The 25,099-nt window shown below is 52.3% G+C and overlaps 1 protein-coding gene across 1 annotated transcript in view; it reads left to right on the top strand.

The window, feature by feature from the left end:
• Positions 1-25,099, top strand: part of MROH1 (maestro heat like repeat family member 1) — a gene marked incomplete in the record, with an annotated part of 97,157 nt that overhangs the window by 35,897 nt on the left and 36,161 nt on the right. The window contains 14 exon segments of the mRNA XM_034763781.1: positions 435-576; positions 2,089-2,141; positions 3,020-3,127; positions 4,337-4,456; positions 5,446-5,568; positions 8,395-8,541; positions 8,760-8,786; positions 10,909-11,031; positions 11,474-11,553; positions 12,078-12,213; positions 13,473-13,568; positions 14,192-14,296; positions 15,480-15,615; positions 17,363-17,475. Of these exon segments, the coding sequence (XP_034619672.1) occupies positions 435-576; positions 2,089-2,141; positions 3,020-3,127; positions 4,337-4,456; positions 5,446-5,568; positions 8,395-8,541; positions 8,760-8,786; positions 10,909-11,031; positions 11,474-11,553; positions 12,078-12,213; positions 13,473-13,568; positions 14,192-14,296; positions 15,480-15,615; positions 17,363-17,475 (1,509 nt within the window).

Below are 25,099 nucleotides of genomic sequence, written 5' to 3'. Positions count from 1 at the left end.
GGAGTTCTCTGCAGTCTGTCCATCCTTTTATGAGCCAGGGGAAACGCTTTCAAAAACCTCCTGTCTTCGTAAGTGACTTGGGGTTCCATGTGCCTAAATCACCTATGAAAACAGGACTTGGGCACTCTTGGAAACGTTACCCAGGAGCGTCTTAAAAACCAAGCCCCTCCGCTCCTTGATATTGGAAACTTCCTCCCACATCTCAGGAAACGTCCTTGGCGGAACATCCCGTCTCCCCGCTGTCCGCTGCATGCTTGTGTCCTGGCTGCTGGTGTTTCTGTGATGGCTAAAGCAATTGCTCTGGGTTGGGGGTGGGGGGTGTGAAGCCGTATTTAACCTCCCCATCTTTCTGTAGCCTTTCAGTGTGTGTAGGAATTATATACACACCTGTGAATTCACCTGCTGTGATTCTCTTCTGTCCCATTTCCCCCCAGACTGTGTCTTCACAGCCCTATTTAGGGGATGGTCGGGGGGCAGCTGCTCTGCGTCTGCTGAATGTATTGCACCTTAATATCCATCCCATGCTGGGCAAGCTGTGGAATAAGAAGATTCCCCCCTTAGTGGAGCACTTGGAAGGTAAGGCATTAATGGGGCCACGAGCGAAAGATTCTTCTTACGTAGCCTGCGATATCTAAAGGCCGCTCTTGAGGTGCGCTGCCGCACTTGGGTACTGCGGGGATGGGCAGCAGTCTGGAACTACTCCGCATTAACTGTAACTATTCAAACATGAAGAGGCCATGCAGATCACTCTAAGCCACCCACGAGCTGCTCCTGCCTCTGACAGCAGCCTCGGTGTGCAGCTTCCAGGAGGCAGCTGTCCTGCCCTGTCAGCGGGGCTGACTTACAGTGCTGTGTCCCGGAAAAGCCTGCCTTCAGGCATCAGGAAGCCAGCCACACCTTGAAGCCTGTGGCGCTTTGAGGAGCAAAATCTAGAAAACCACAGAAGAGAAACACTTGGCCAATTTTAGGCTCTGATCCTCTGATCCCCCCGCGGTTCCTGCAAGGCCGAGGCAGGGAAGTGCAGCCAGGATTCTGCAGTTCAGCCCATGATGTTGGTTGGTACCTTTTTAACATGGTGCTGCAAACTCTTGTCTCCTTTCTTTGTTCCCAGCATGCAGCGCTCCTTCCAGTGTGCAGGCCATGCCTGTTAGTGATGCCCTCTTACGCAGTTCGGGTGTCGCCCTGACACTCCTGATTGGATGCAGCCTTCATGTTGGCTGCCCTAACATGAAGGTGTGGCCTCCTGTGGGACTTTGCATTCCTGCACTTAGCTAATCCTTCCACTTACATAATGGCTGTCCTGGGTCAGAGCAAAGGTCCATCTAGCCCAGTATCCTGTCATCCGACAGTGGCCAGTGCCAGGTGCCCCAGAGGGAGTGAACAGAACAGTGATTCATTCCCAGCTTCTGGCCAACAGAGGGTAGGGACACTTCAGTGAAATAATCTCAGTACTCCCACCTGTGGGCTGGGGGCAGTGTGACCCACCAGTCCAAAAAGCAGAGGTTCTTTGGTGCAAGTTCACATTCTTTGCAAGCTCTTCAGTTGGCACCCTGATTAAATGACCATTATTGCTGCTGTAACTGATAACTGGACTCCATTTATGTCTCCCAAAATATTGCACTTAACCTGGGTTAAATCAAAGGTAACTGGGTTCCTCTTCATGCTGCATTCATAGAATCCTAGAACTGGAAGGCACCTCAAGAGGTCGTCTAGTCCCGTCCCCTGCACTCATGGCAGGACTAAATATTATTTAGACCATCCCTGACAGGGGTTTGTCCAACCTGCTCTGAACAATCCCCAGTGATGGAGATTTCACAACCTCCCTAGGCAATTTATTCCAGTGCTTAACCACCCCGACTGAAGTTTTTTCCTAATGTCCAACCTAACCCCCCGCTGCAATTTAAGCCCCTTGCTGCTTGTCCTATCCACACACCGGCCTTGTTCTGAGTACTAGTAACTTGTCCATTGCTGTGTTTGGAGCATTCGCTCTGCGATCCCCAGGAGAGCCCGTTCTGCCTGCTGCACGCTGGGCTTTGTGGGGTGCCGATCTGAAACCAGCACACACGAATGGTTTGGTTTTTCTTGTAGCAAACACGGAGAAATCCCTGTCGTCGAAGGAGTGGGAAGACAAGCTGCTTCTGGTAAGAGTGTTCAAAGGGGTGTAAGAGCCGGTATTGTTAATGGGGTGTGTTTGTATGTGCACGCATGGGGGGGGGGGGATCGGGAGCACTTGGAGACCCTGGGTCCGCTCAAGAGGCCGTTGTGCCGCCTCTGAGGGTTAGAGTGGCAGAGGGAGCTATGTGCAGAGACACAGCCATGTGTCTGGCTGTAGGCCTAGAACCCAGACCTCTGCTCTTGCTCCGAGGCGGTTACGTGTCCTCAGTTGCTCTTGACTGTTCTGAAGAGATGTCTCTGGGGTCTCTGCTCGGACAAATGATGGGGCTCAGGTTCCCGTAGCTGCTGATGGGTTCAGGCAGGGCCTGGTAGGGAAAGTACCCGAGCCGTTTCATCTCTAGGTTTGTTGGCCGGCCAGAGGGCACAAATCCCAGAATGGCGTGTGCCCAGGGGATTTGTTACAGTTTAAAATAAGGCCTGGAGCAATCCAGGAACTCGTGCAGGAGTTCCTCCTGCTCCTAGGAAGAGGCAGCACGCTGTTCTCTGGGAAGAACTCAGACTCCTTCCGAGGAGCACCAGCATCTGTGCTGGGAGCCGGAAGGAAATAGCAGAGAGGCAGAGTAGAGTTAGCAGGTCTGGCCTCAGACAATGACCATGGCTAACCTCTGGGGCCCTGCCTCCTCCGGCACAGCGGAGCCTGTATGCGCCCAGTGCTCTGAACAGTGCCTCCCAGGAGCCTCCATCACAGGGCGTTTGAATTCAGACACTCACAGCACTGAGCTTTTAAATAGGGGCTTAAACACGCCCAGCACTTGAGCAGGGGATGGCTGCACGCGGCCCTCTCTTCTCGCACCCCGTGAGACTCTGACTAGAAATCAATTCTCTCCATTCCTTTCTCCTGCAGCTCCTCCGGGAGACGCTGACGGCGATTTCTGACAACGCCTGGATTTGTCAGTTCAGCACAGAAATGTGCAAGCAGCTGAACAGCTACAACGGCTTTCCCTCCGAGAAGGTCTGTCGTGGTGTCCCTGGGGGTGCTCTGGCAGGCAGAGGGAAGATCTGATCACAGCCAGGCCCAGCTGGAGGGGATGGGGAAGCTTGGTCACTTGAGGCATACAGCAGACGACTTGGATTCTAGGCGCCATTTGGAAGAAGTGGCGGTAGCGGTGCCACCCCGGCCGTGCCTCGCTGTGTGCCGCCTCTGAAGGGGGGGTTGGGCCACTGAGTCAAGGAATCACCCAACGGTTCAGTTACTCTAGTTGTGGTGAACTGGCCCATGTTTGCGTGAGGCAGCCAGGGTCTCGTGGGTGCAGCCAGGGAGGAGTGGGTGGCTTTGGCGATCTTTTGGAGAGGAACAGAGCAGGATTTGGGGTCTGCCTCGGTGAGGGGTTGAGGGTCACCGAGGCTATGTGCCTCCTGGGCAGCGAAGAGCACGAAGGGTGAGGGCTTGGGACAGAAATGGCGTTAGACCCAGCTGTGGTGGGAGGAGAAAGGTGAGGTGAGGCGTACAGAGACTGACTTGAGTGTCCTGCATACAAGTTATTTATGCCCAAATAATCTGTTAGTCTTTAAGGTGCCACCAGACTCCTGGTTGTTTTTGTAGATACAGACTAACACGGCTACCCCCTGATACTTGACTGCATACATGTGGTAGCTGGAGCCCAGAGCTGCCGAGGGGTGTTAATGATTTGCAATAGTTGTCTCTGCCGTGGTACTCGAGTGCTGAAGCAGGGCTGGCTGGCTGGAGTTTTCCAGAGCTCTGTGCACAGGCCCAAACCCCTGAGAGCAGCAGGCCGGCCGGCAGGCCTGGGCTAGAGCCTGCACTGAGTGGCTAGACGTGCCGTGGGCTAGCTGCAGGGATAGCAGCTGGTTCTAGCATCTGAATGGTTGAGCTAAAAACGTAACTTGGCGCTTCCCTGCTGTAGCCTGAGCCAGCTGCTGCTGCTCATATTGACTGCCCCCACCCTATAATGCCGTCCCGTCCTGCGCCGATGGAGCCTGGGGTAGTGGCATCCTGTCCTCCCCTTGCGCCTGTGACTCCTCCATTGCGAGAGTGAAACTTTGGCCCGTTGGAGTCTCAGGTGCTGAGAGGGGTCAGATCTCCTCCTGCACCGTGGCTTGCATTGCAGGGTAGCTGGAAGCTAAGGGATGTCTGCTCTCCCAAGGGCTCTGCTGGTGTATTGGTTCCATAGAACACAATGTTCCTCTTCTTGTCTCCCAGAACTTCCTGTACAAGTGCATTGGGACGGCGCTTGGGGTCTGTTCAAACAAGGAAGTGGTGCAAAAGCAGCTTCAAGAGCTGCTTGAAACAGCCAGGTACCAGGAGGAAGCAGAAAGGGAGGTGAGACGGCACCGCCATGCCCTCCAGTGAGAAGGGGGCTTTCCCGCTACATGCCCTGCCTCCCCCCTGCGTGTCACACACCCACTGAACGACCAACTCGTGCGGGCTCCAGCCCTCCGTCCCCACAGGACTTTTATAACCAGCTTATTCCACCTCTTCATGTCTCCCTCTGGGTTTGGCCCAAGCCTCAGTGGCCAGGCAGAGGTGGCCTGGAGATAAAACTGCTTCCTCCCCTTTCCCCAGTGCTGCACTAATGATCCCTGCTTAGCGCCCGACCTTGTTTGAGACCCAAAGCCCCGCTCCAGCTAGCGTCTGGTCGTCTGGCAAGCCCCGCTCCCGCCTACATAACAAAGCTATGTTAGGACCAGGCTGGCTCAGGACGGGGGGGCTCTGAGGAATATGGGGTACCGCAGGAAGCGCTTGGACTCCCAAGAGGTGTTACTCTGACGGACCCACACAGCACACCTTAAACCATGTTAGCGCCCGGCTGCTAGACGTGCAGTGTTCTGGGTGGCGAGGAAACAATCCCTCAGGTGCCTGCCTCCGGTGGTCTCTTCCCTGCTGATTACATGGGCTCCCTGAATTCCCCTGCGCTGTCACCTGGGGACAGGATTCTCTGTCGCTCTCGTAAGCTGCCATGTAGCGTTACTTTGCGCTGTTCCGATGCGTCCGGGGTGAATGTTACCCTGCATCTAGTCATGTTTAGGGGCAGCACAGACATAAGTTAACGGTGACTCGCTTCGATCTAGATCACGCGCAGGTCCAGTAAGGGCCAGTTTTTAATAAACGGTTTATGGAGTTTCAGCCCAACTTGCAAGCTGCACCCCCATATAAAGACCTCTCCGAGCCACTGCTCCGTGGAGAGTGAGCTGCCAGGCCTCCCCGTCAGCTGAGCACGCTTTGAAAGCCTGGAGTTAAACCACCAAGAATTGGGTTTTGAACAGGCCAGTCAGGGCTGGTGAATTAATAGCTCTCTCCCCATCCTCCAGGGACTTGCCTCCTGCTTTGGGATCTGTGCAATAAACCACCTGGACGAAACCCTGGCCAAGCTAGAAGACTTCGTCAAATCCGACGTCTTCAAAAAATCAGTGGGACTGTTCAGTATCTTCAAGGTAAAAGGGCCAAGTAACCTGGAGTGGGCGATGGGGTAGGTGCTTCCAGAGCCCCGTCGCAGTCCGATCTCCGCACCTGAGCAGCTGTTCTCACTCAACAGCCCTAGTCCCCTGTGTCTCTAGGGGATGTCACGGGGGCTGCCCAGTCCCCGTGGCTCTCACAGGCGTGTCGCTGGCCACAGGGAGGAGCAGAATGAGCAGAGGGTTGGGAACTGGGACCTCCTATGAACTCCAGTCCCAGCCCTGCCTCTTCCTTGCTGGGAGGCCTCGGAGAAGCCACAACTTCAGTTTCTGCATCGGCCAAATAGGGAGTCTGGTGGGAGGTCGAGGATGGATGGTGAATAACACTAGTGCGTTACCTGTTCAGAGCAGGGTGTGGGCCCTAGCCTCACATGGTCCCAGGGGGAGGGATTGACTAGATAGTGCATGAGAGCTGGCAGCCGGAGCCTGCCCTCAAATGTATCTGCACTGTCCCCGTCTGAGTGGGAATCTGATGCACAGGGACAAGTACCCGGCTTGACAAAGCCCTTTTTAGTTGGGGTTGGTCCTGCTTTGAGCAGGGGGTTGGACTAGATACCTCCTGAGGTCCCTTCCAACCCTGATAGAATCAGACTATGTAACTTGTCCAGGGGCATGCAGTGTGCAGAGTGGACTTGGCCTGGGCTCACCCCCCTTGACACGGTCTGGTTAATGTCTTCAGTCCTGAGCAGTGTGGAGGCTACCGATGGAGGGCGGCAGAATAGTCTCCTACCCTCACCCCCACTATGCTTTGCGCACCTTGGGCCCAAATCCAGGGCCCTTCACATGCAACAGACAGACCTAGGCTGGGGGTAAATGTCTGCTTTTGGCCAAAGGCGCACACAGCGTAATGGGGGTGAGGAACACGTCTCGAGGCAGGAGGGCCGTATGTCCTGGCGTTGGCCAAGCCGCCCTGCAGAGACGCGAAAGCTCTTCCACTCGTAAAGAGCAGCCCGTGAAGGGTTACTGCTCTTCCCGCGGGGAGGGGAGGGACTTGCAGGGCTTTCGCTCCAGGAGCCCAGCTGTGCCAAGGTTACTCTGCGCTGACCCCTCTCGAACAGTGGCTCTCCAGACCATCTTGTGTAAGGCCCATCACCCCAGCCCTCCACATCCTTCAGTGAAACCTCTTGAGAAAGGAGCCCCGAGGAAACAAACCAGTCTGAGAACTGCCGCTTCAGACCATTGACTCAGCCCACTATGGCAAACCCAGAATTTGCACTTTTGGGAGGAAAGAAGATTGCTCTCCATGAAGTGACCGACATACCCACCTGTGGCAGGTTATTGGTGTGCGCCACCTAATGGCAGTCACCAGAAACTACAGTTGTAAAAAGCAACAGAGGGTCCTGTGGCACCTTTGAGACTAACAGAAGTATTGGGAGCATAAGCTTTCGTGGGTAAGAACCTCACTTCTTCAGATGCAAGTAATGGAAATCTCCAGAGGCAGGTATATATCAGTGTGGAGATAATGAGGTTAGTTCAATCAGGGAGGGTGAGGTGCTCTGCTAGCAGTTGAGGTGTGAACACCAAGGGAGGAGAAACTGCTTCTGTAGTTGGATAGCCATTCACAGTCTTTGTTTAATCCTGATCTGATGGTGTCAAATTTGCAAATGAACTGGAGCTCAGCAGTTTCTCTTTGGAGTCTGGTTCTGAAGTTTTTTTGCTGTAAAATGGCTACCTTAACATCTGCTATTGTGTGGCCAGGGAGGTTGAAGTGTTCTCCTACAGGTTTTTGTATATTGCCATTCCTGATATCTGACTTGTGTCCATTTATCCTCTTGCGTAGTGACTGTCCAGTTTGGCCAATGTACATAGCAGAGGGGCATTGCTGGCATATGATGACATGTATAACATTGGTGGACGTGCAGGTGAATGAGCCGGTGATGTTGTAGCTGATCTGGTTAGGTCCTGTGATGTTGCTGGTGTAGATATGTGGGCAGAGTTGGCATCGAGGTTTGTTGCATGGGTTGGTTCCTGAGTTAGAGTTGTTATGGTGCGGTGCGTGGTTGCTGGTGAGAATATGCTTAAGGTTGGCGGGTTGTCTGTGGGCGAGGACTGGCCTGCCTCCCAAGGTCTGTGAAAGTGAGGGATCATTGTCCAGGATGGGTTGTAGATCACTGACGATGCGTTGGAGAGGTTTAAGCTGAGGACTGTAGGTGATGGCCAGTGGAGTTCTGTTGGTTTCTCTTCTGGGCCTGTCTTGTAGCAGGAGGCTTCTGGGTACACGTCTGGCTCTGTTAATTTGTTTCTTTCTTTCCTTGTGTGGGTATTGTAGTTTTGAGAATGCTTGGTGAAGATCTTGTAGGTGTTGGTCTCTGTCTGAGGGGTTGGAGCAGATACGATTGTACCTCAGTGCTTGGCTGTAGACGCTCCCCATTCCAACCGATGCCTTGGGGCTGCAGCAGCCAGCCTGGCACCACGTCTCTCTCACATGGTTACTCCTAGGTCGGGTTCACGTGCTCTGCAAACTGGTGGCTATTTAGCATCAGTCCATTGATGGCCCGGCAGTGGATGGCGCTGGAGGCAGGGTCTAGGGGCTGCCACAGAGCTCTCTTGGCCCATGTCTCATTAAAACCACGTTACTCCGGCATGGTAATGACCTCTGTGGTAGAGCTGCAAACAGCAGCATGGACAGGAAAATACAGAGGGAACCAGGAGTATCTGAGCCCCCCTCCCTGGGGGAGGTCCCATCCCGGGGCACAGGCCTGTGGCCAGTCTGTCTGTACGTATGCCCTGTAGGGACCAGTCCTGCCTTGTCGTGGAGAGGGACTGGGTGGCCCAACAGGTCCCTTCTTTCCTCTCTTGTCTCAGGACCGCAGTGATAACGAAGCGGAGAAGATAAAGAGCACCTTGATCCTATGCTATGGCTACGTAGCGAGGTATGCCCCCAAAGAGCTCGTGCTGTCCAGAATCGAAGCTGACATTCTCAGGAACGTCTTCCACTACTTTAACACCAGGGTAGGTGGTTTGAATGTCCCCTCCGCAGGGAGGAAGCAGCTGACTGGCGACCTGCCCATGTGCGTGTGAACGAGTGAGAGCAGCCTAGCTGGGGTGCAAATGCTGCCTCTGAAAGGGCCCAGGCCCACCCCTGATGGGCTCGTGCCGTGTCTTGGGAGGAAGCCGTTCCCGTCAGTGTTCGCTAACATCGCTAACGTGTTTTTCTTTTACTTGTTCAGGTTCTGGGAATAAAGGTAGAAACCAAGGTACAGTGTGAGGCATTAAATCTGACCTACTCTCTGCTCTGCCTGCCTGTCTCTGTCTCTCCGTTTGATCACTCTAGAGAGGAGACTAGTAGCTTCCTAAATACCAGTGCTCGTGATTGGGGTTTCCGTGCGGTGCTCAGCAGGGAAGTCTGGCATCGGGGAGGAATGAGACCATCACAGGGCTGAACGGCAGAGTCCCCCTGTGCCCGAGTGCTTGTTATCCGAGGGGCCGAGAGCCTAAAGCCTGATTCTGGTCTGGAAGAGACTAAAATGGCCCCCTGCTCTCCAGCTCGGCTGGCTGTAGTCACTGAAGTCTGCTCCTGCACAGTCAGCAGGGGGGAGCTGGGGTCTCTTCCTCGCTTTGTGTGCCACCAGCAGGGTTCCTCTGGCACAGGGTTACTGTGCAAACTCCCTGAAAGCTGTCCTGGGCAGCCTCCTTTTGCCTTGCAGAACCTCTCTGGTGACTGCCTGAAAAGGAGACACCCCAGCTTGGCTCTCAGATCCCAGGCAGCGTTGATGGGTCTGTCAGTCTCGTGTGTTCAAATTGTGCAGAGAATAACCCAGAGCCCATGTGCCGTTTTTCACAGCACAGTCGCTCCTTAGACCTTGGTGTGCGTTTCTCCCCCAGCCCAGCTCCTTTGAGCAGCGCTGACATGTAGTCAGCCGCCCCTCCCCCCGGCCTTGTGGGCATGTAACTAGGGGAAGTTTAATGACCCCCAAGGTCTAGCCACGGTTCACAGCTCAGCTAAGAGTCCCTAACCACCCAGAACAGGTGTTCAGTGGCCAGACACCCAGGTCACTGTTTGGGGAGGGCAGCTGCACTCTGCTACTATCAGACTGAAGAACAAAAACATGGCATTTGTCAAGCTCAAGTTAAAATGTCAGGCCAGAGCACCTCCTTCTCCAGACTCACTAATGTCTTTTCCTTCTGGTTTCTTGTTGGCACTAACCCCTTCTGTACCACGGCTTTCTGGGCACGCTCTGAGCGGTCGGGACGCTCACTGGCAAACACACTGCTGGCTCCATAGGGTCCCCGGGGAGGGGGCGGTGAAGGGTGGGTGCTGGGACTGTTCCTTCATCTGGGGAGCTGCGGCATTGTCTGAACTTGCATGTACCTGGGAGGAGAACCAGGCCTTAGTACTTGTTATCCCATGTCCTGGAATCTAAAGGGATCGGGGCCTTCTAAATATGGCAGTCCCTTTATGGTGCTGCAAGGGATTATCTGCTGTTTTGTGGGGTGACTGGCAAAGCCACTGGCAGTGCGAGGAACGTTCCCACCTGCCGTGTGCCTGGGGGTTAGCGTGGCTCTTTACAGCAGAGTATGTAGAAATGGACAGGGACACATGTCTGCTGGTGAGGAGTGCGTCTCAGCCCTGCTGCTGGATAGCTCCATGGTGTTTCCTCTGGAGGCTCTGAGGCCTGGTCCAAAATGCAGATTCTTGAGCTCTTAGTTTAAAAACACTGGTCTCAGAACAAGCCTCCCTTTAAGGTGGCAGCTTCTGCGCTCTGAATCTCCAGCACGTGCACCTTGTCCTTGGATGCCACCTCACCAGGTGGGAGGTGCAAGGCGTCTCTTGGGACACCCTGCTGGCTGGGTGGAGGCTGCGTTCGGATCAGGAGCTCGCTGGCTGGGATGCTTGCTAGCGGAGGGGATGTCCATGCTACAGTGACAGCACTGCCGCTGTGTCACTCTAGCGTCATCGTGTAGACGCTTCCTACGCCGACAGGAGAGCCCCTTCGGTCAATGTAGGTAACCTGCCCCCGACAGGCAGAAGCCGGGCTGACAGAAGAATCCTTTTGTCAACCTTGCAACAGCTACACCTAAACCGAAGTCGACCTAGGTACTGTTGTGGGGGCGCTAAATCTTTCCCGGCGCAGAGTGACGTCGTAGATAGACCTGAATTTTAGGTGTAGACCAGCCTCCGCGGCTGTAGCCTGGCCGAGAAGCAGAGCTGGGAGCCCACACTGGAACAAGAATAGAGGCAGGCGGGGAAGAGCCGCTGGGCTCCCCTTTTGGGGTGGCTGAGCCTGCCAGCCCAGTGCGCCCCAGTCAGGGTGTGGGGTAGATGCACCTGGCTTTGAACCTGCACCTCACTGCTTGTCCTGCAATCTCTGCCCTCAGGATTTGATGCTGAAACTGTGCCTCATTCGGAGCATTTGCATGATCAGCCAGGCCATTTCGAGCAGCGCGCAGTCCGGCGCTTTCGTCTTCTCCCGCAAAGCCGAGCTCCTAGCTCAGATGCTGGTAAGAGGAATTCTGGGCTGCTTCTCTGAGACCTAGGTCATGACTGGGGGGCTGGGTTAGAGAGACCGCTCTGCCTCAGCCTGGGATTCTGGGGGGCGTCTGTCCGCTTTCCTGGGGGGGCAGGGAGGGAGTTAGTGCAGACTGGGAACAGCCATGGAGAGACTGGAAGTGGAGGATGGTCGCCTGGTTTGCTGACAGTATCAAATGAGCGGGTGAGAAGGAGGTGTGGTGACTGTCCAGGTTCAGTGGTCTCCTGCATGCGGCTGTTGGCTCGGGACTGGGAAGGCAGGGTTCATGGCGCTTCTGTGGAGGCGGAGTTGTTCCAGGACCTTGCGTGGCCTGTGTTCTGGGGCCAAACGTTTGTGGTCTCCTCAGGACAAGCTGCCTTTGAGAGGGTGCTGAGTGCTGGCTTTCTGCTAAACTCTCTCCCTTTGCATGCTAGGAGTTTATCAAGACAGAACCTCTGGATTTGCTGAGAACTCCTATTCGCCAGAGAGCCATGATCTCCTGCACATACCTGGTGTATCCTTTCTGTCCTCCCACCTCTGTAGAATGAGAAACCACCTGCCGAGGCGGCTTGAGCTGCCGTCTCGTGTGAGTGGTATGAACACCATGGACAAACCTGCAGGGCTGCCCAGCGCGGGGGCACCCCAGGAATTTGGATCGAGACAATCCTTGCAGAAAAGGTCCAGCTAGTGCCCGTACCCACCCCCGCTCCCCACCTGCTGTGTTACGAGCTTGCTAATAACCCTCCATCTTGGTCTTATTGCTCGGGCTTGGCACTAAAATCTCTTTATGCAAAATAGAAAGCCAGGGGCCTCGCTCTTCATTTTAAATTCTGCTAGAGAGAGAACTTGTTTCTGAGCTAGAGTTAAAAATCCTGCAGCACGTCGCTGCCCCTGACACCAATCTGGAGAAATTGGCTATGCAGCTAAGTCAGCAAGACTGCAAATTAAAATGCTTCCCACTGGCTGACGGGTGTGGCATTCGCTCCCTTTAGAGAACTGCATGTAGCTGCTCGCTTGCTCCCTTAACTCGTTGGTCAGCATACTGGAGCCTCCCCTGAGTGAGCCAGATCACGTCGAACTGATTGATACCTGCCTGAGCAGCGTACTGGCCCTTCCTCCGCTGGATGTCCTGAAGGAGAGAGATGGGCACGTGCCAGACGCCTTGCATAAGGAGGTGGGACGGGAGCTGTCTGAGCTAGGTAGTCTGCATGGTGCTCGGAGCCTGTTCTGCCAGAGCACCAAGGGATTCGGAGCTGGTGTCCGGCAGTCGTCTGTTCTGAAGAACAGCGTTGAGATGTTGTTAGTCACTGGGCTGGAACCGATGCCTTAGTGGTGGAAAGTTGTGTGTGCCAGGCCAGTCCCATGAGCCACTTAGTTCTTTGTCAGCAGTTCCTTTCCAGTGCAGCTGGGCACCATGTGTAATACGGGCATCACTTCTCCTTCACTTGACCAGTGCAACGCCTGTTGGGGAAGCCTGCCCCCCAAACTCCTGCTCACAAAACATGAGCAGGAAAACACAGATTCACTGATAAGCCTCCAGAAATTCCATGTGTATTATACCATGTTCCCGGAGTCAAATCAGAACAATCCAGGCACCCGGAAAACCGTCCGTTTAGTGGAAAAAGCACCTTTCCCTGAGTGGTCTTTGAAAGCCCATAGGGCTGAAATGATGATGGGGGGGGGGGGGGGGGTTTGTTCGAAGATCTACGTATGGCTGAGCTGTCATGACTAACAGCTTGGTTATTTGCCCCCCAACTATTGCAATGCGCCCCTAAAGCTCTGTACTGCAGTTACAGGGCAGCTTTCCCATGAACTGCAAAGCAGAAATTGAAGCCATATCTCTGGGCTTGTCCTGTTAACCAGAGGTTGGGGCAGGCCGCTCAAACCAGCTTTTAATAAAGCTCCTACAAACTTTCCCTCCAGAGTCTGAAACCCTGTGTGTGTTTTCTGGGATAACTTCGATGAAGCAGAACACATCACTTGGGGCCTGAAGCTCCTCCTGGCACTTGTCACACTTGGAGAAGTGCTAGTGAGTCGGGAAGTTCTGGATTTCGGAACGGGGAGGGGCAGGGGGAGATTTAAAGCCTAGCAAACGTCGGTGCTGCCTGTCCCAACCCCCGGCTAGCAGGTGCCATGCGGTCTAAGCTGGAGCCATTCCCTGCTGCGAGTTCCACCCCACCGGGTCGCTAGACCGCATGGCCAAGCAGTTTGTTATGGCGAAGCCTCGCTTGCTGGGCCTTGTATCTCTGAGCTGCACCCCTGTACCCAAGAGGACGGCAGCTGCTGCTGCTCCCTGTTATGCCAGTTATTGCAGCAAGCTGCTAGCCCAGGCCTCACGCAAAGCTCCGGGCCCTTCTGTAGCCCGACCGACTCCACTGGGACCGATCTGAGCAGTCACCTGGACAATAACCTCGTGTCTTTTCCTCGTTCTAGACACTCTACCACGACACCGTCAGTGCCCTTAAGGACCTGCTGAAGAGCGTGCTGCAGAAGGACCTGACTCCCCGTGGACTGCAGAGCATGTTTGAGGTGGGTGGCACCAGAGTCTTGGGGGCGGGGGGGGGGAAGGCTCCTGGCTACCAACTAGCCGGCTGCACGCCACCCTAATGCTGAGCAAATGGAGGAAGATGTTGCGGGTTTCTGGTCACTTCTCTCAACATTGTTTTCTGGTATTTGGGGCCTAGAGCGAGGTGCCCGTATCTCAGTCCTCTCTCTGGTACTCTGCCCACACAATGGTAGCTGGGCTGCCTGTGTCTGCTCAGCCCCACACAGCAGCACCTCTAGTCTCCGTGCCAGATACTCTCCTTGGTCAACCGGATAGACTGGGAGTTCAGTCAGGCCGTCTGTGGACCAAAGGACACGTGTGGCATAGAGAGATGGAAGGTGGCAGCATCTGCCCTTGGCAGACTTGGTCCTGGGAGTTCCTTGAACCCAGAGTTGTGAGAATTGGCCCATCCCTCAGACTGCAGTTATCTTCCTGAGCGTAACGGTGTCCCCTGACTAGGTTGTCACTCTAACCCAGATAGGCCGCACCATGCAATGCTCTGTAGATGCCATAGCCCATGGGCTGTCGTACGACTCCACAGTCTCTGAGGTCGAGGGACAAGCCTTCAGCCACCTCTGAGTTCTTGTCTTCGGGTCTCCCTCTGCAGCATCTAGGCCCATGGATCAGGTCGAGCAAAGAGCACGAACGTGAGCGAGCGGTGGAGGTCAGTGCCACGCTGCTGGAGTTCTACCGGGACAAACTGAATGTCAGTGTAAGTAAATGCAGTGTAAGGACATTCCCATCCCCCCCCAGTAATGGGGACCCTGCACCACCTGGCTCACAATGGGGGGGGTGCAGAGAGCAGGAAACTCAATCCCCTGCTTCCTGGTCAGGCTGTTCTACTGGTCCATAGAACTGGCAGGGACCTCGAGAGGTCGTCTAGTCCAGTCCCCGGCACTCCTGGCAGGACTAAGTATTGTCTAGACCATCCCTGACAGGGGTTTGTCCAACCTGCTCTTAAACATCTCCAGTGACGGAGATTCCACAACCTCCCTGGGCAATTGATTCCAGTGTTTAACCACCCTGACAGTTGGGAAGTTTTTCCTAATATCCAACCTAAACCTCTCTTGCTGCAGTTAAGCCCACTGCTTCTTGTCCTAGCCTCAGAGGTTAAGGGGAATAATTTTTCTCCTCCTTGTAGTAACCTTTTATGTACTTCAAAACTTATGTCCCCCTCAGTCTTCTCTTCTCCAGCCTAAACCAAACCAATTTTGTGTGTGTGTGTGTGTGTGTAAAAACTCCCTCTCCCTCCAATGTGTCCACATCTTTCCTGAAATGTGACACCCAGACCTGGACACAATCTTCCAGTTGAGGTCTAATCAGCGTGGAGTAGAGCAGCATTACTGCTCATCTCTTGCTTACAACATGCCTGCTAATACATCCCAGGATGATGATGTTCATTCATTGCTGGGTGTGTTAGTATTCTTTTTTTTTGTAATTGAATTTCCAACAGTGTGACACTGTTTACTCATATTTGGCTTGTGATCCACTATGATCCCCAGATCCCTTTCTGCAGCAGTCCTTTCCCCTTGTGTGCAACTGATTGTTCCTTCCTAAAGTGGAGTACTTTGCATTTGTCCTTTATTAAATTTCATCCTATTGACTTCAGACCATTTCTCCAGTTTGTCCAGATCATTTTGAATTTTAATCCTACCTTCCAAAGCCCTTGCAACCCTTCCCAGCTTGGTATCACCCGCAGACTTTAGAAGTGTAATCTCTGTGCCATTAGCTAAATAATTGACAAAGATATTGAACAGAACCGGGCCCAGAGCTGATCCCTGCAGGACTGCACTTGATATGCCCTCCCGACCTGTTCCACTCCCCCTGCTAATGCTGCATACCAAGGACATGCTGTTCATTTACATCCATGTCTGTTTCCCCTCTCTCCTGTTAAGACTGTGGTGCCCTTCTATAACCTCGGGGTGCTGGTTGCACTGTTCTCCCCCCGGTGTTCAGACTCCCTTGCCAGCATTCGCCTGCATGCTGTGGACTGCGCCTACTATCTACTCTACATACAGCTGTGTTATGAAGGTAAACGAAAGGGATAAGCAGTGTCACTACCTAGGACAGTCTGCCCCAGCCACTGCTAAGAGAGCCCTGTTGCCTGGCAGACAGTGGGGAGGGAAATCCCCCTTTTTGCTGCTACTGCCTGGTATCAGGGAGTGTCTGGAAACTAGATGCTGATGCTTGCTTCTGTGTGGGCCGTGCTCAGAAAGGAAAGGAATGGCCCTCTTCCCTCTTGAAGACATTGAATAGCTGAGCTGTAAGCTTCAGGTTTCAAATGTCCTAATAATCACTTCCGTGTCCTCTGCGCTGCGACGAGGGGTTAGGACCCAGAGCTCACGGGGTTGGGGGTGGTGGTGGTGCGGAGCCTTTTCCACAAAAACTTGTCCCAAATCCGGATGAAACACCAAAAATATGAAATGTTTCCTGAGATTTAAAGAGATTCTGTTCTGGGAGAACCACAGTGGAATTTTTCAGCTTCCCACCTTCCCTGCCCCCCGTCCCCTCAGCCAGTGAAATTGACAATAGCCTCCCAGGTCTGGTGCTCGGCCTGACCCCACAGCTCCAGGTACTAGAGAGGCAGACAGTCCTAGCTTCCTGCCTCTGCACCTCCAGGAGCTGGCCCATGGGTTGAAAGTGAAATTGACAAGAGCCTTCCAGATGGGAAGCCAGGAAGTAATCCCCCCCCCTTTTTTTTTTTCCAATGGAAAATTGATTTATTTTTGGCAAAACTGAAATTTTCTTGCAGAAAATCTTTTTGTGGGGGAAAAATGCATTTTTTTTGTCAGCTCCATGAAAGTTTGTCTTGGTGCTGTACAAACAGGACTGGTACTGCTGGCTCCTGGTCTGTGACTGGAGCTGTCTGGCGCTGTGCAGCACAAATCCTGTAATAGCCATGAGCCTGGCGTTGAGAAGGAGGCTCTCTGCCCAGGAGAGGGCGCTCCTCCACTTGGAAGGTGTCAGTGGAGCTGTGGGCCGCAGCAGAGGAAAAGGGAGGCTGCAGGGGTTTGTTTCACCCTCGTTTGGTTTGCAAACATGACTGGACCACAGAGCTGGGAGTTCAGACTCTGGGTCTAGTCCTGGCTTGCAGGGGGCTATTTGGAGTGAGTCACTTCCCCTTTATAGCCTGGTTTCAGATGGGAAGATGTGTGCCAACTCCTGGGGGAGGGCAGGCAGCCAAGTGGCATAATGATCCAGTCTTGGGATCTCAGACCACGTCAGAGGTGCTGTGTCAGTGCCAGGTGTGACAAACTGGGACTGTTCTTAATGTGGTCTTTGAATGCTGACAGGGGAGTGTGGCTAGGATAGTCTGCATTGGGGGATGGGAGACTGACCGACGGAGAATACCTGAGCATGTAACATGAGAACCCAGGAAGGGGTTAGAGGCCAGGTGACACCTTTGCTCGGGAAACTGAACAAAGGCTGTGGGAGGGATCGCTGAAGGAAGAGTTTCAGGAGCTGGCTGGTGGAATGGCTGGGAGGCAGACGGGGCTCTGACCTCCCAAGGGGGCTGAGGGGCCCTGGGACCCCAAGATGGACCTAACTGGGGGGGATCCTGTTGTCTGTGCCCGCGAGACCTGTCTTGGACTGTGTTCCTGTTGTCTAAATAAACCTTCTGCTTTACTGGCTGGCTGAGAGTCATGGTGAATCGCAGGAAGCCGGGGGTGCAGGGCCTTGTGTCCCCCCCACACTCCGTGACAACAGGTATAAAGCACGTGGGGAAGTCACGGCCAAGGAGCAGTTCTGCTAAGTCTGCTGCTTGTCTCACATGTAGGATTTGCCCAGGATTACAGAGATGAGGTGGTTGAGAGGCTGAAAGACTTGAAGAAAGGCCTGGAAGATCCTGACTTCACCATTCTCTTCAATACCTGCTACAACATTGCCATGGTAAGGCTGAGAGCCCTGTGCAGGCCACTGAATCCTGGTTTCCTTAGGGTAAAGGCCCTGTTCTAGGGCTGGAGCCCATGAAGGCTCCAGTCCTCCTGTCTGTGATCTGGAGTCTGCCCTTCCCAGCCGTGGGGTTTGGATGATGGAGGGCGGGGGCTGCTCAGAGAGTCTGGAGCACTTGCTGACAGAGGTGCTCTAAACACCGGTGTCTAGACCAGGCCATGGCATGGAAGGGGCTTTGCTGTTGAACCCTGTGACTGCCTTTGGGCACCTGTTTTATAAACTGCAAGTCCAGAGCTCCGCACAGGAGTGCATGTCCGTGTGTCCTGTACGCTCGTGTGCCTGCGGAATGGGGGACTTGGCCTCTGGCCCAAAATGCGCTAACCAGCTTTGCTCCAGGTGAATTCTTACCCCTAAAGAGAAGGATCTTATCCTGGATCACTGGGGCGACTGGGAATGCCTGGCTTCCTTCCAGCCTGCCCCCTCGAGCTCTTCCCCTCGTACGGAACTCCTCGCCCTCATCTCTGTGCAGATAAGCAAAATACCTGGGCCCAGGTAGGTAATCCAACCTGCCTGCAGGGAGCTGTCTGCTCCTTGTGGCTGGTGGTGTGACGTGGGCCCTAGGCACTGGCTGAGGGGTGTGTCCTGGTCAGGCGGCCGAGGGTGTAACCAGAAGCCTTTCCAGTTGTCAGGCTGTACCCTGGAGCGCCTCTGGAAGCTGTGGGAGAGCGCATTGGGCTGAGGATGGCCCATCAGCAAGCTGTGTCACTCCTGGGTTAGCCACTGAGGTGTCTAGATCTTGAGTCCCTCCCATCCCTCCCTGCCCACTTCCTCATCTGTCCAGTGGTACAATGTTCTTGCCTTTCTGCGTGGGGGTTGTGGGGTAGAAGGACTGATCCTGCCCTCTCCGCCAGTAGCATCGGATGTGCTCGTCGGACCCGCTGACTCGTACGCTAGGGAGAGCAGAGCTGCTGCAGGGTCACGGTCTCTGCACTTAGAGGTGGGAGCAGCTGCCCTCCTGGTGGGGGGAGGGGAGGGGACAGCCAGAGCGGGGCCAATCGCTCGCCTGTCTCACGTCCCTGCCCCCTCTGACTCCAGTACAAACCTGACCCTACCCCCCAAAGAAATGGGCCCCCACTTGAGACTAAACGTCTGCGATGGGCAGGGGAGGGTCTGCCTGCTACCCCTAGGGTAACGGGCCTGGAGCTCCCAGCCAGTCTGTTCTCCCAAAGGGTCAGCAGCCTGCAGTCCCTGCTGGAAAGTAGCAGGAAAATGGCTGCCGTCCCGCAGTGCCCCAGAGCTGTCCGTGCCATGGGGGATCCTGACAGAGGGTCTGCTGTGCTGTCGTTGTAGTGACCCTTCCTCTACCAGTGTGACTCGAAACCAGTCGCTGTAGCAGCTCTTGATAACTGCTGTGAACATAGTAGCAGGGGAGTTGTGAGCTCTCAAGATCCTTGTACCCGGCCTGGGAGCACAGGTGCCCGTTGCAGGGTGGAGGAGCTGCTCCAGCGGGCGAGGTGAACAGAACTCTCAGGCAGCGTGAGCACTGAAGTGTCGGGATTCTACATCTTAGTCCATCCTGTGTCTTTTCCCACAGAGCACAACTACCTTTAGGCTCATAGACTTTAACGTCAGAAGGGACCATTATGATCATCTAGTCTGACCTCCTGCACAACGCAGGCCACAGAATCTCACCCACCCACTCCTGTATCAAACCCCTGACCTATGTCTGAGCTATTTAAGTCCTCAAATCATGGCTTAAAGACTTCAAGGTGCAGAAAATCCTCCAGCAAGTGACCCGTGGCCCACGCTGCAGAGGAAGGCGAGAAAACCCCAGGGCCTCTGCCAATCTGCCCTGGAGGAAAATTCCTTCCCTACCCCAAATATGGCAATCAGCTAAACCCTGAGCATGTGGGCGAGACTCACCTGCCAGCACCCAGGAAAGAATTCTCTGTAGTAACTCAGATCCCACCCTCTCTAACATCCCATCACAGGCCATTGGGCATATTTACCGCTAATAGTCAAAGATCAATTCATTGCCAAAATTAGGCTATCCCATCATACCATGCCCTCCATAAACTTATCAAGCTTAGTCTTGAAGCCAGATATGTCTCTTGCCCCCCACTACTCCCCTTGGAAGGCTGTTCCAGAACTTTACTCCTCTAATGATTAGAAACCTTTGTCTAATTTCAAGTCTAAACTTCCTGATGGCCAGTTTATATCCATTTATTCTTGTGTCCACATTGGTACTGAGCTTAAATAATTCCTCTCCCTCCCTGGTATTTATCCTCTGATATATTTATAGAGAGCAATCATCTCTTCCCTTTGCCTTCTTTTGGTTAGGCTAAACAAGCCAAGCTGTTTGAGTCTCCTTTCATAAGACAGGTTTTCCATTCCTCAGATCATCCTAGTAGCTCTTCTCTGTACCTGTTCCAGTTAAACATGGGAGACCAGAACTGCACACAGTATTCCAGATGAGGTCTCACCAGTGCTGTCAGGGTTCCCTCCCCACTCTGAACTCTGGGGTACAGATGTGGGGACCTGCATGAAAGACCCCTAAGCTTATTTTTACCAGCTTAGGTTAAAAACTTCCCCAAGGCACAAATTCCTCTCCTTGTCTTGGACAGTATTGCTGCCACCACCAAGATGATTTAAACAAACATTCAGGGAGAGGCCACTTGGAGCCCTATCTCTCTTTCCCCCCCCCCCCCCCAAATAATCCCTTCAAGCCTCTTCACCCTCTTTCCTGGGGAGGCTGGAGAATAATCTACCAACCAAATAGGTTAATAAGGTGAGCACAGACCAGACCCTTGGGTTTTTAGTGTCCTAAAAACCCATCAGGTTCTTAAAAGAAAAACTTAATTATTTAAAAAAAAAAAAAAAGTAAAAGAAGCACCTCTGTAAAATCAGGATGGAAGGTAACTTTACAGGATAAGATTTAAAACACAGGATTCCCCTCTGGGCTCAACTTTAAAGTTACAAAACAGGAATAAACCTCCCTCTTGGCATAGGGAAAATTCACAAGCTAAAACAAAAGATAATCTAATGCATTTCCTTTCTATTACTTACAATTTCTGTAATTTTTAGATTTATAATTTCAGTAGGAGCTGGATTACCTGCTTGGTCCCTCTTTGTCTCAAGAGGGAACACACAAAAGAGCACAAACAACTTTTCTCCCCACCCCCAGATTTGAAAGTATCTTCTTCTTTCCCCATTGGTCCTTCTGGTCAGGTGCCAACTAGGTTAATTGAACTGATTTAACCCCTTACAGGTAAGTGATTCTGTACCTCTGGCCAAAAGGGATTTTATATTACTGCATACATGAAGGTTGTTACCCTTCCCTTTATATTTATGACAAGTGCCTTGTATAATGGTACTAACACCTCCATAGCTCTGCTGGAAATACCTCGCCTGGTGCATCCCAAGACTGCATTAGCTTTTTTCATGGCCATATCACATTGGCGGCTCATAGTCATCCTGTGATCAACCAATACTCCGAGGTCCTTCTCCTTTACTTCCAACTGATGCGTCCCCAGCTTATGACAAAAATTCTTCTTGTTAACCCCTAAATGCATGACCTTGCACTTTTCACTATTAAATTTCATCCTATTACTATTACTCCAATTTACAAGGTAATCCAGATCTTCCTGTATGATATCCCAGTCGTTCTCTGTATTGGCAATACCTCCCAGCTTTGTGTCATCTGCAAATTTTATTAGCACATTCCCACTTTTTGTGCCAAGATCAGTAATAAAAAGATTGGTCCCAAAACTGATCCCTGAGGAACTCCACTAGTAACCTCCTTCTAGCCTGACAGTTCACCTTTCAGTATGACCCGTCGTAGTCTCCCCTTTAACCAATTGCTTATCCACCTTTCAATTTTCATATTGATCCCCATCTTTTCCAATTTAGCTAATAATTCCCCATGTGGAATGGTATCAAATGCCTTACTGAAATCGAGGTAAATTTAGATCCACTGTGTTTCATTTGTCTAAAAAATCTGTTACCGTCTCAAAGAAAATCGGGTTGGTTTGGCATGATCTACCTTTTGTAAAACCAGGTTGTATTTTGTCCCAATTACCATTGACCTCAATGTCTTTAACTACTTTCTCATTCAAAATTTTTTTCCAAGACCTTGCATACTACAGATGTCAAACTAACAGGCCTATAGTTACTCGGATCACTTTTTCCCCCCATTCTTAAAAATAGGAATTATGTTAGCAATTCTCCAGTCGTACGGTACAACCTCTGAGTTTACAGATTCATTAAAAATTCTTGCTAATGGGCTTGCAATTTCATGTGCCAGTTCCTTTAATAATCTTGGATGAAGATTATCTGGGCCCCCCAATTTAGTCCCATTAAACTGTTCGAGTTTGGCTTCTACCTCAGATGTGGTAATACCTACCTCCATATCCTCATTCCCGTTTGTCATCCTACCATTATCCCTAAGCTCCTACTTTGCCTCAGTCTTTAATGAGGCTAATGATTTGTTTAGATATTGGGCCATGCCTAGCTTATCCTTAACCTCCACTCCAGCCTCAGTGTTTAGTGGTTCCACTTCTTCTTTCTTTGTTTTCTTCTTATTTATATGGCTATAGAACCTTTTACTATTGGTTTTAATTCCCTTTGCAAGGTCCAACTCTACATGGCTTTTGGCCTTTCTCACTTTATCCCTACCTGTTCTGACCTTAATAAGGCAGCTTTCCTTGCTGATCCTGCCCATCTTCCACTCCTTGTAGGCTTTCTGCTTTTTCTTAATCACCTCTCTGAGATGGTTTGCTCATCCAGTTTGGTCTACAATTCCTGCCTATGAATTTTTTCCCCTTTCTTGGGATGCAGGCATCTGATAGTTTCTGCAACTTTGACTGGGAGTAAATCCAGGCCTCTGCCTTTAGATCCACAAATTCTTCAGTCCAATCCACTTCCCTAACTCATTTCCTTAATTCTTTAAAGTTAACCCTTTTGAAATCAAAAACCCCCTCTTGTTGGTTCAGCAACTACTTGGTGAAGGAATCCATCAGCTATCACATCCAGGAAAATCTGAGCCCTATTATTACTAGCACTTGTCCTCCAGTCTGTATCTGGGAAGTTAGTCTCCCATGATCACACAATTCCCATTAGTGTTTACTACATTAAAAAGGTCTCTATCCATGTCCAAATCAGATCCCGGCGGTCTGTAGCACAGCCCAAGCACTATCCCAGGGGAGACTCTAGTAGCTTTCTTCCCCAATGTGATTTTTGCCCAGTCAGACTCTGTCTTCTCCTTTCCATCCCTTCTTATTTCTTTACAATCTACCTCATCATTGACGCACAATGCTACTCCTCCACCTTTGCCTTTATTTCTGTCTTTCCTAAACAGCACATAGCCTTCAATGCCTGTACTCCAGTCATGGCTACTATTCCACCATGTTGCTGTTATCCCTATAATAGCTGGTTTCACTTCCTGCAACAGTAACTCTTGTTCCTCCATTTTGTTACCTAGGCTCCTCGCATTGGTGTACAAACATCTTAATTTTTGCTGTTCGGCTTCTCTCACATTCTTTACCTGATTAGGCCCAGACATTCTACCACCAGTATCACCTATTAGACTGGTATCTACACTACCCTTCCTCCTTATGTCTATTCTCCTACCCATGGCTGTATCCTTTCTTACTTCATTTTCTTCCTTCTCAATGTTAAAATCCAGCGTGGAGATTACCTGGACATCTCCCAACCATCTCCTCCAAATTCCTAGTTTAAAACTCTCTTAATCAGTTGTGCCAGCCTCCATCCTAGAAGTCTATTTCCCTCCCTACTCAGGTGAAGTCCATCCCGAGAGAACTGTCCATGAATGCCTCCCAGTGGCCATACATCCCAAAGCCCTCCTTATAGCACCACTGCCTGAGCCATCTGTTGATTGTCCTGATCTTGTCACACCTTTGTTGCCCTTCTCTAGGAACAGGCAGAATCCCACTGAAGATCACCTGAGCCTCGATTTCCTTAAGCGTCTTCCCCAGCCTGGCATAGTCTCCCTTGATACGTTCCAGCGAGAATCTTGCCGTGTCATTTGTTCCCACATGAAGGACAATCAGTGGATTCTTTCCCGCTCCCGTTAGGATCCTCTTCAGCCTCAGGTCCACATCCCGTATCTTAGCACCCGGCAGACAGAACACCCTTCTGTTCTCCGGATCAGCTCTGGTTACAGGCCTGTCTGTTCTTCTCAGTAAGGAGTCCCCAATCATGTAGACCTGCCTTTTCCCGGTGATGGTGTAATTCTCCGGTCTATCCCTGTTCCCTCTGGCTGCAAGTCCTCTCGATTCCTATTGTCCCTTGCAATCCTCCGCAACCCATCCCGTATCCTCCTGGGGCTCATATTTGGTGTTATCTCCATTGACTCTTCCTATAGGACTTGCTGCTCTTCTCTTCTTCCTCGCCCTCTCACCTTCAGCAACCACCTGCTGTGCCCCTTCCTCATTTTCCAACTCTGCAAACCTGTTCCTGATCTCTATTTCTCCTTCACTAGCCTGACTTTTCCTCTGCCTGGTTCTCTTGGTCACATGCTTCCACTGTCCACTTTCCTCACCCAGACGTCTCCCCTCAGTCCTTTGGTCCTGCTCCCATCTGCAAGGCTGAGCTTTTCTCTTCAGCCTCCTCATGTCTTTGCTCCATCATCTGCTCGAACCCCCTTCTAAACTCAGCCAGAGTTTCCACCTGCATCTCCAATCCTCGGATCTTTTCTTCCATCAGCTCTAGCAGGCGGCACTTCATGCAGACTAAACTCTTTTCAGATACCCCCTCCAGGATCATGTACATGCCACAGCTTCCACATCCAGTCATCTTCATTGTGTTTTCCACTGTTTGGGTCACTACCACTGCTGCCTCTGTATCTGTCCTAGCCTTCCCACCTAAATCCTGTTAGTCTGGGAAACACAAACCAAACCTCAACAGCAAAACAACCCCCCAGCGAGCACCACAACACAGCCAGAACACCACACGCTCTCTTCACTAGCCTGTCTGTTCCGCTGCCTGCCTCTTGGTCTCCCACCACCTCCCCCCGCAAACTCCCCTTGCAAATTCCCCTGTTGACAGCTCTGTTTGCTGGCTCTTGTGCCGCCGCAGCTGCAAGGCCCTTCTGCTTGGACATGTCCCTCACATTTACCCCACACTGACGCCGCTGGGCCCATCTCTCCCAGTGGCTTGGCTTCCACACCCCCTCACCAGCCCCATAGCCTACGTCAGGTTCTTGGTGCCGCATTTGAGTGTGGAGTGGACCGTTCTAAATGCCCAGTCTTGCCTCAGTTTCCCTTTGTAAAGTGACCCGTTCTAATGGAATGAAAGCTCTGGACACCGAATCCTTGGCTTACTCACCGAGCAGCTAACTCCAGAGTAGAGGTAGTGTCCATGCTGCCCAGTGCAGTCCCTCCTCCTTGCCCGGCGCTGCTCTGAGACTGCACCTCTGGCTGGCTGTCTCTGAGCTAGTCTAAGCTAGAATGTCAGCTCCTTGGCTGAGGAACGACACTCTATGGTGTGAGATCGAGAAAAGGAGGAGAAGAGCGGGTGGCACTCGCCCCACAGATCACACTGATGTTGGGCCAATCTTGATTTTTAAAGCACACTGAGAACCCGGGGTAGAGGCCTGGAGCTG

Source organism: Trachemys scripta, chromosome 2, assembly GCF_013100865.1.
Source record: "Trachemys scripta elegans isolate TJP31775 chromosome 2, CAS_Tse_1.0, whole genome shotgun sequence".
NCBI lineage: Eukaryota > Metazoa > Chordata > Testudines > Emydidae > Trachemys > Trachemys scripta.
Note: the sequence above shows the minus strand (reverse complement) of the source record. Positions and strands in the feature narration are given on the sequence as shown.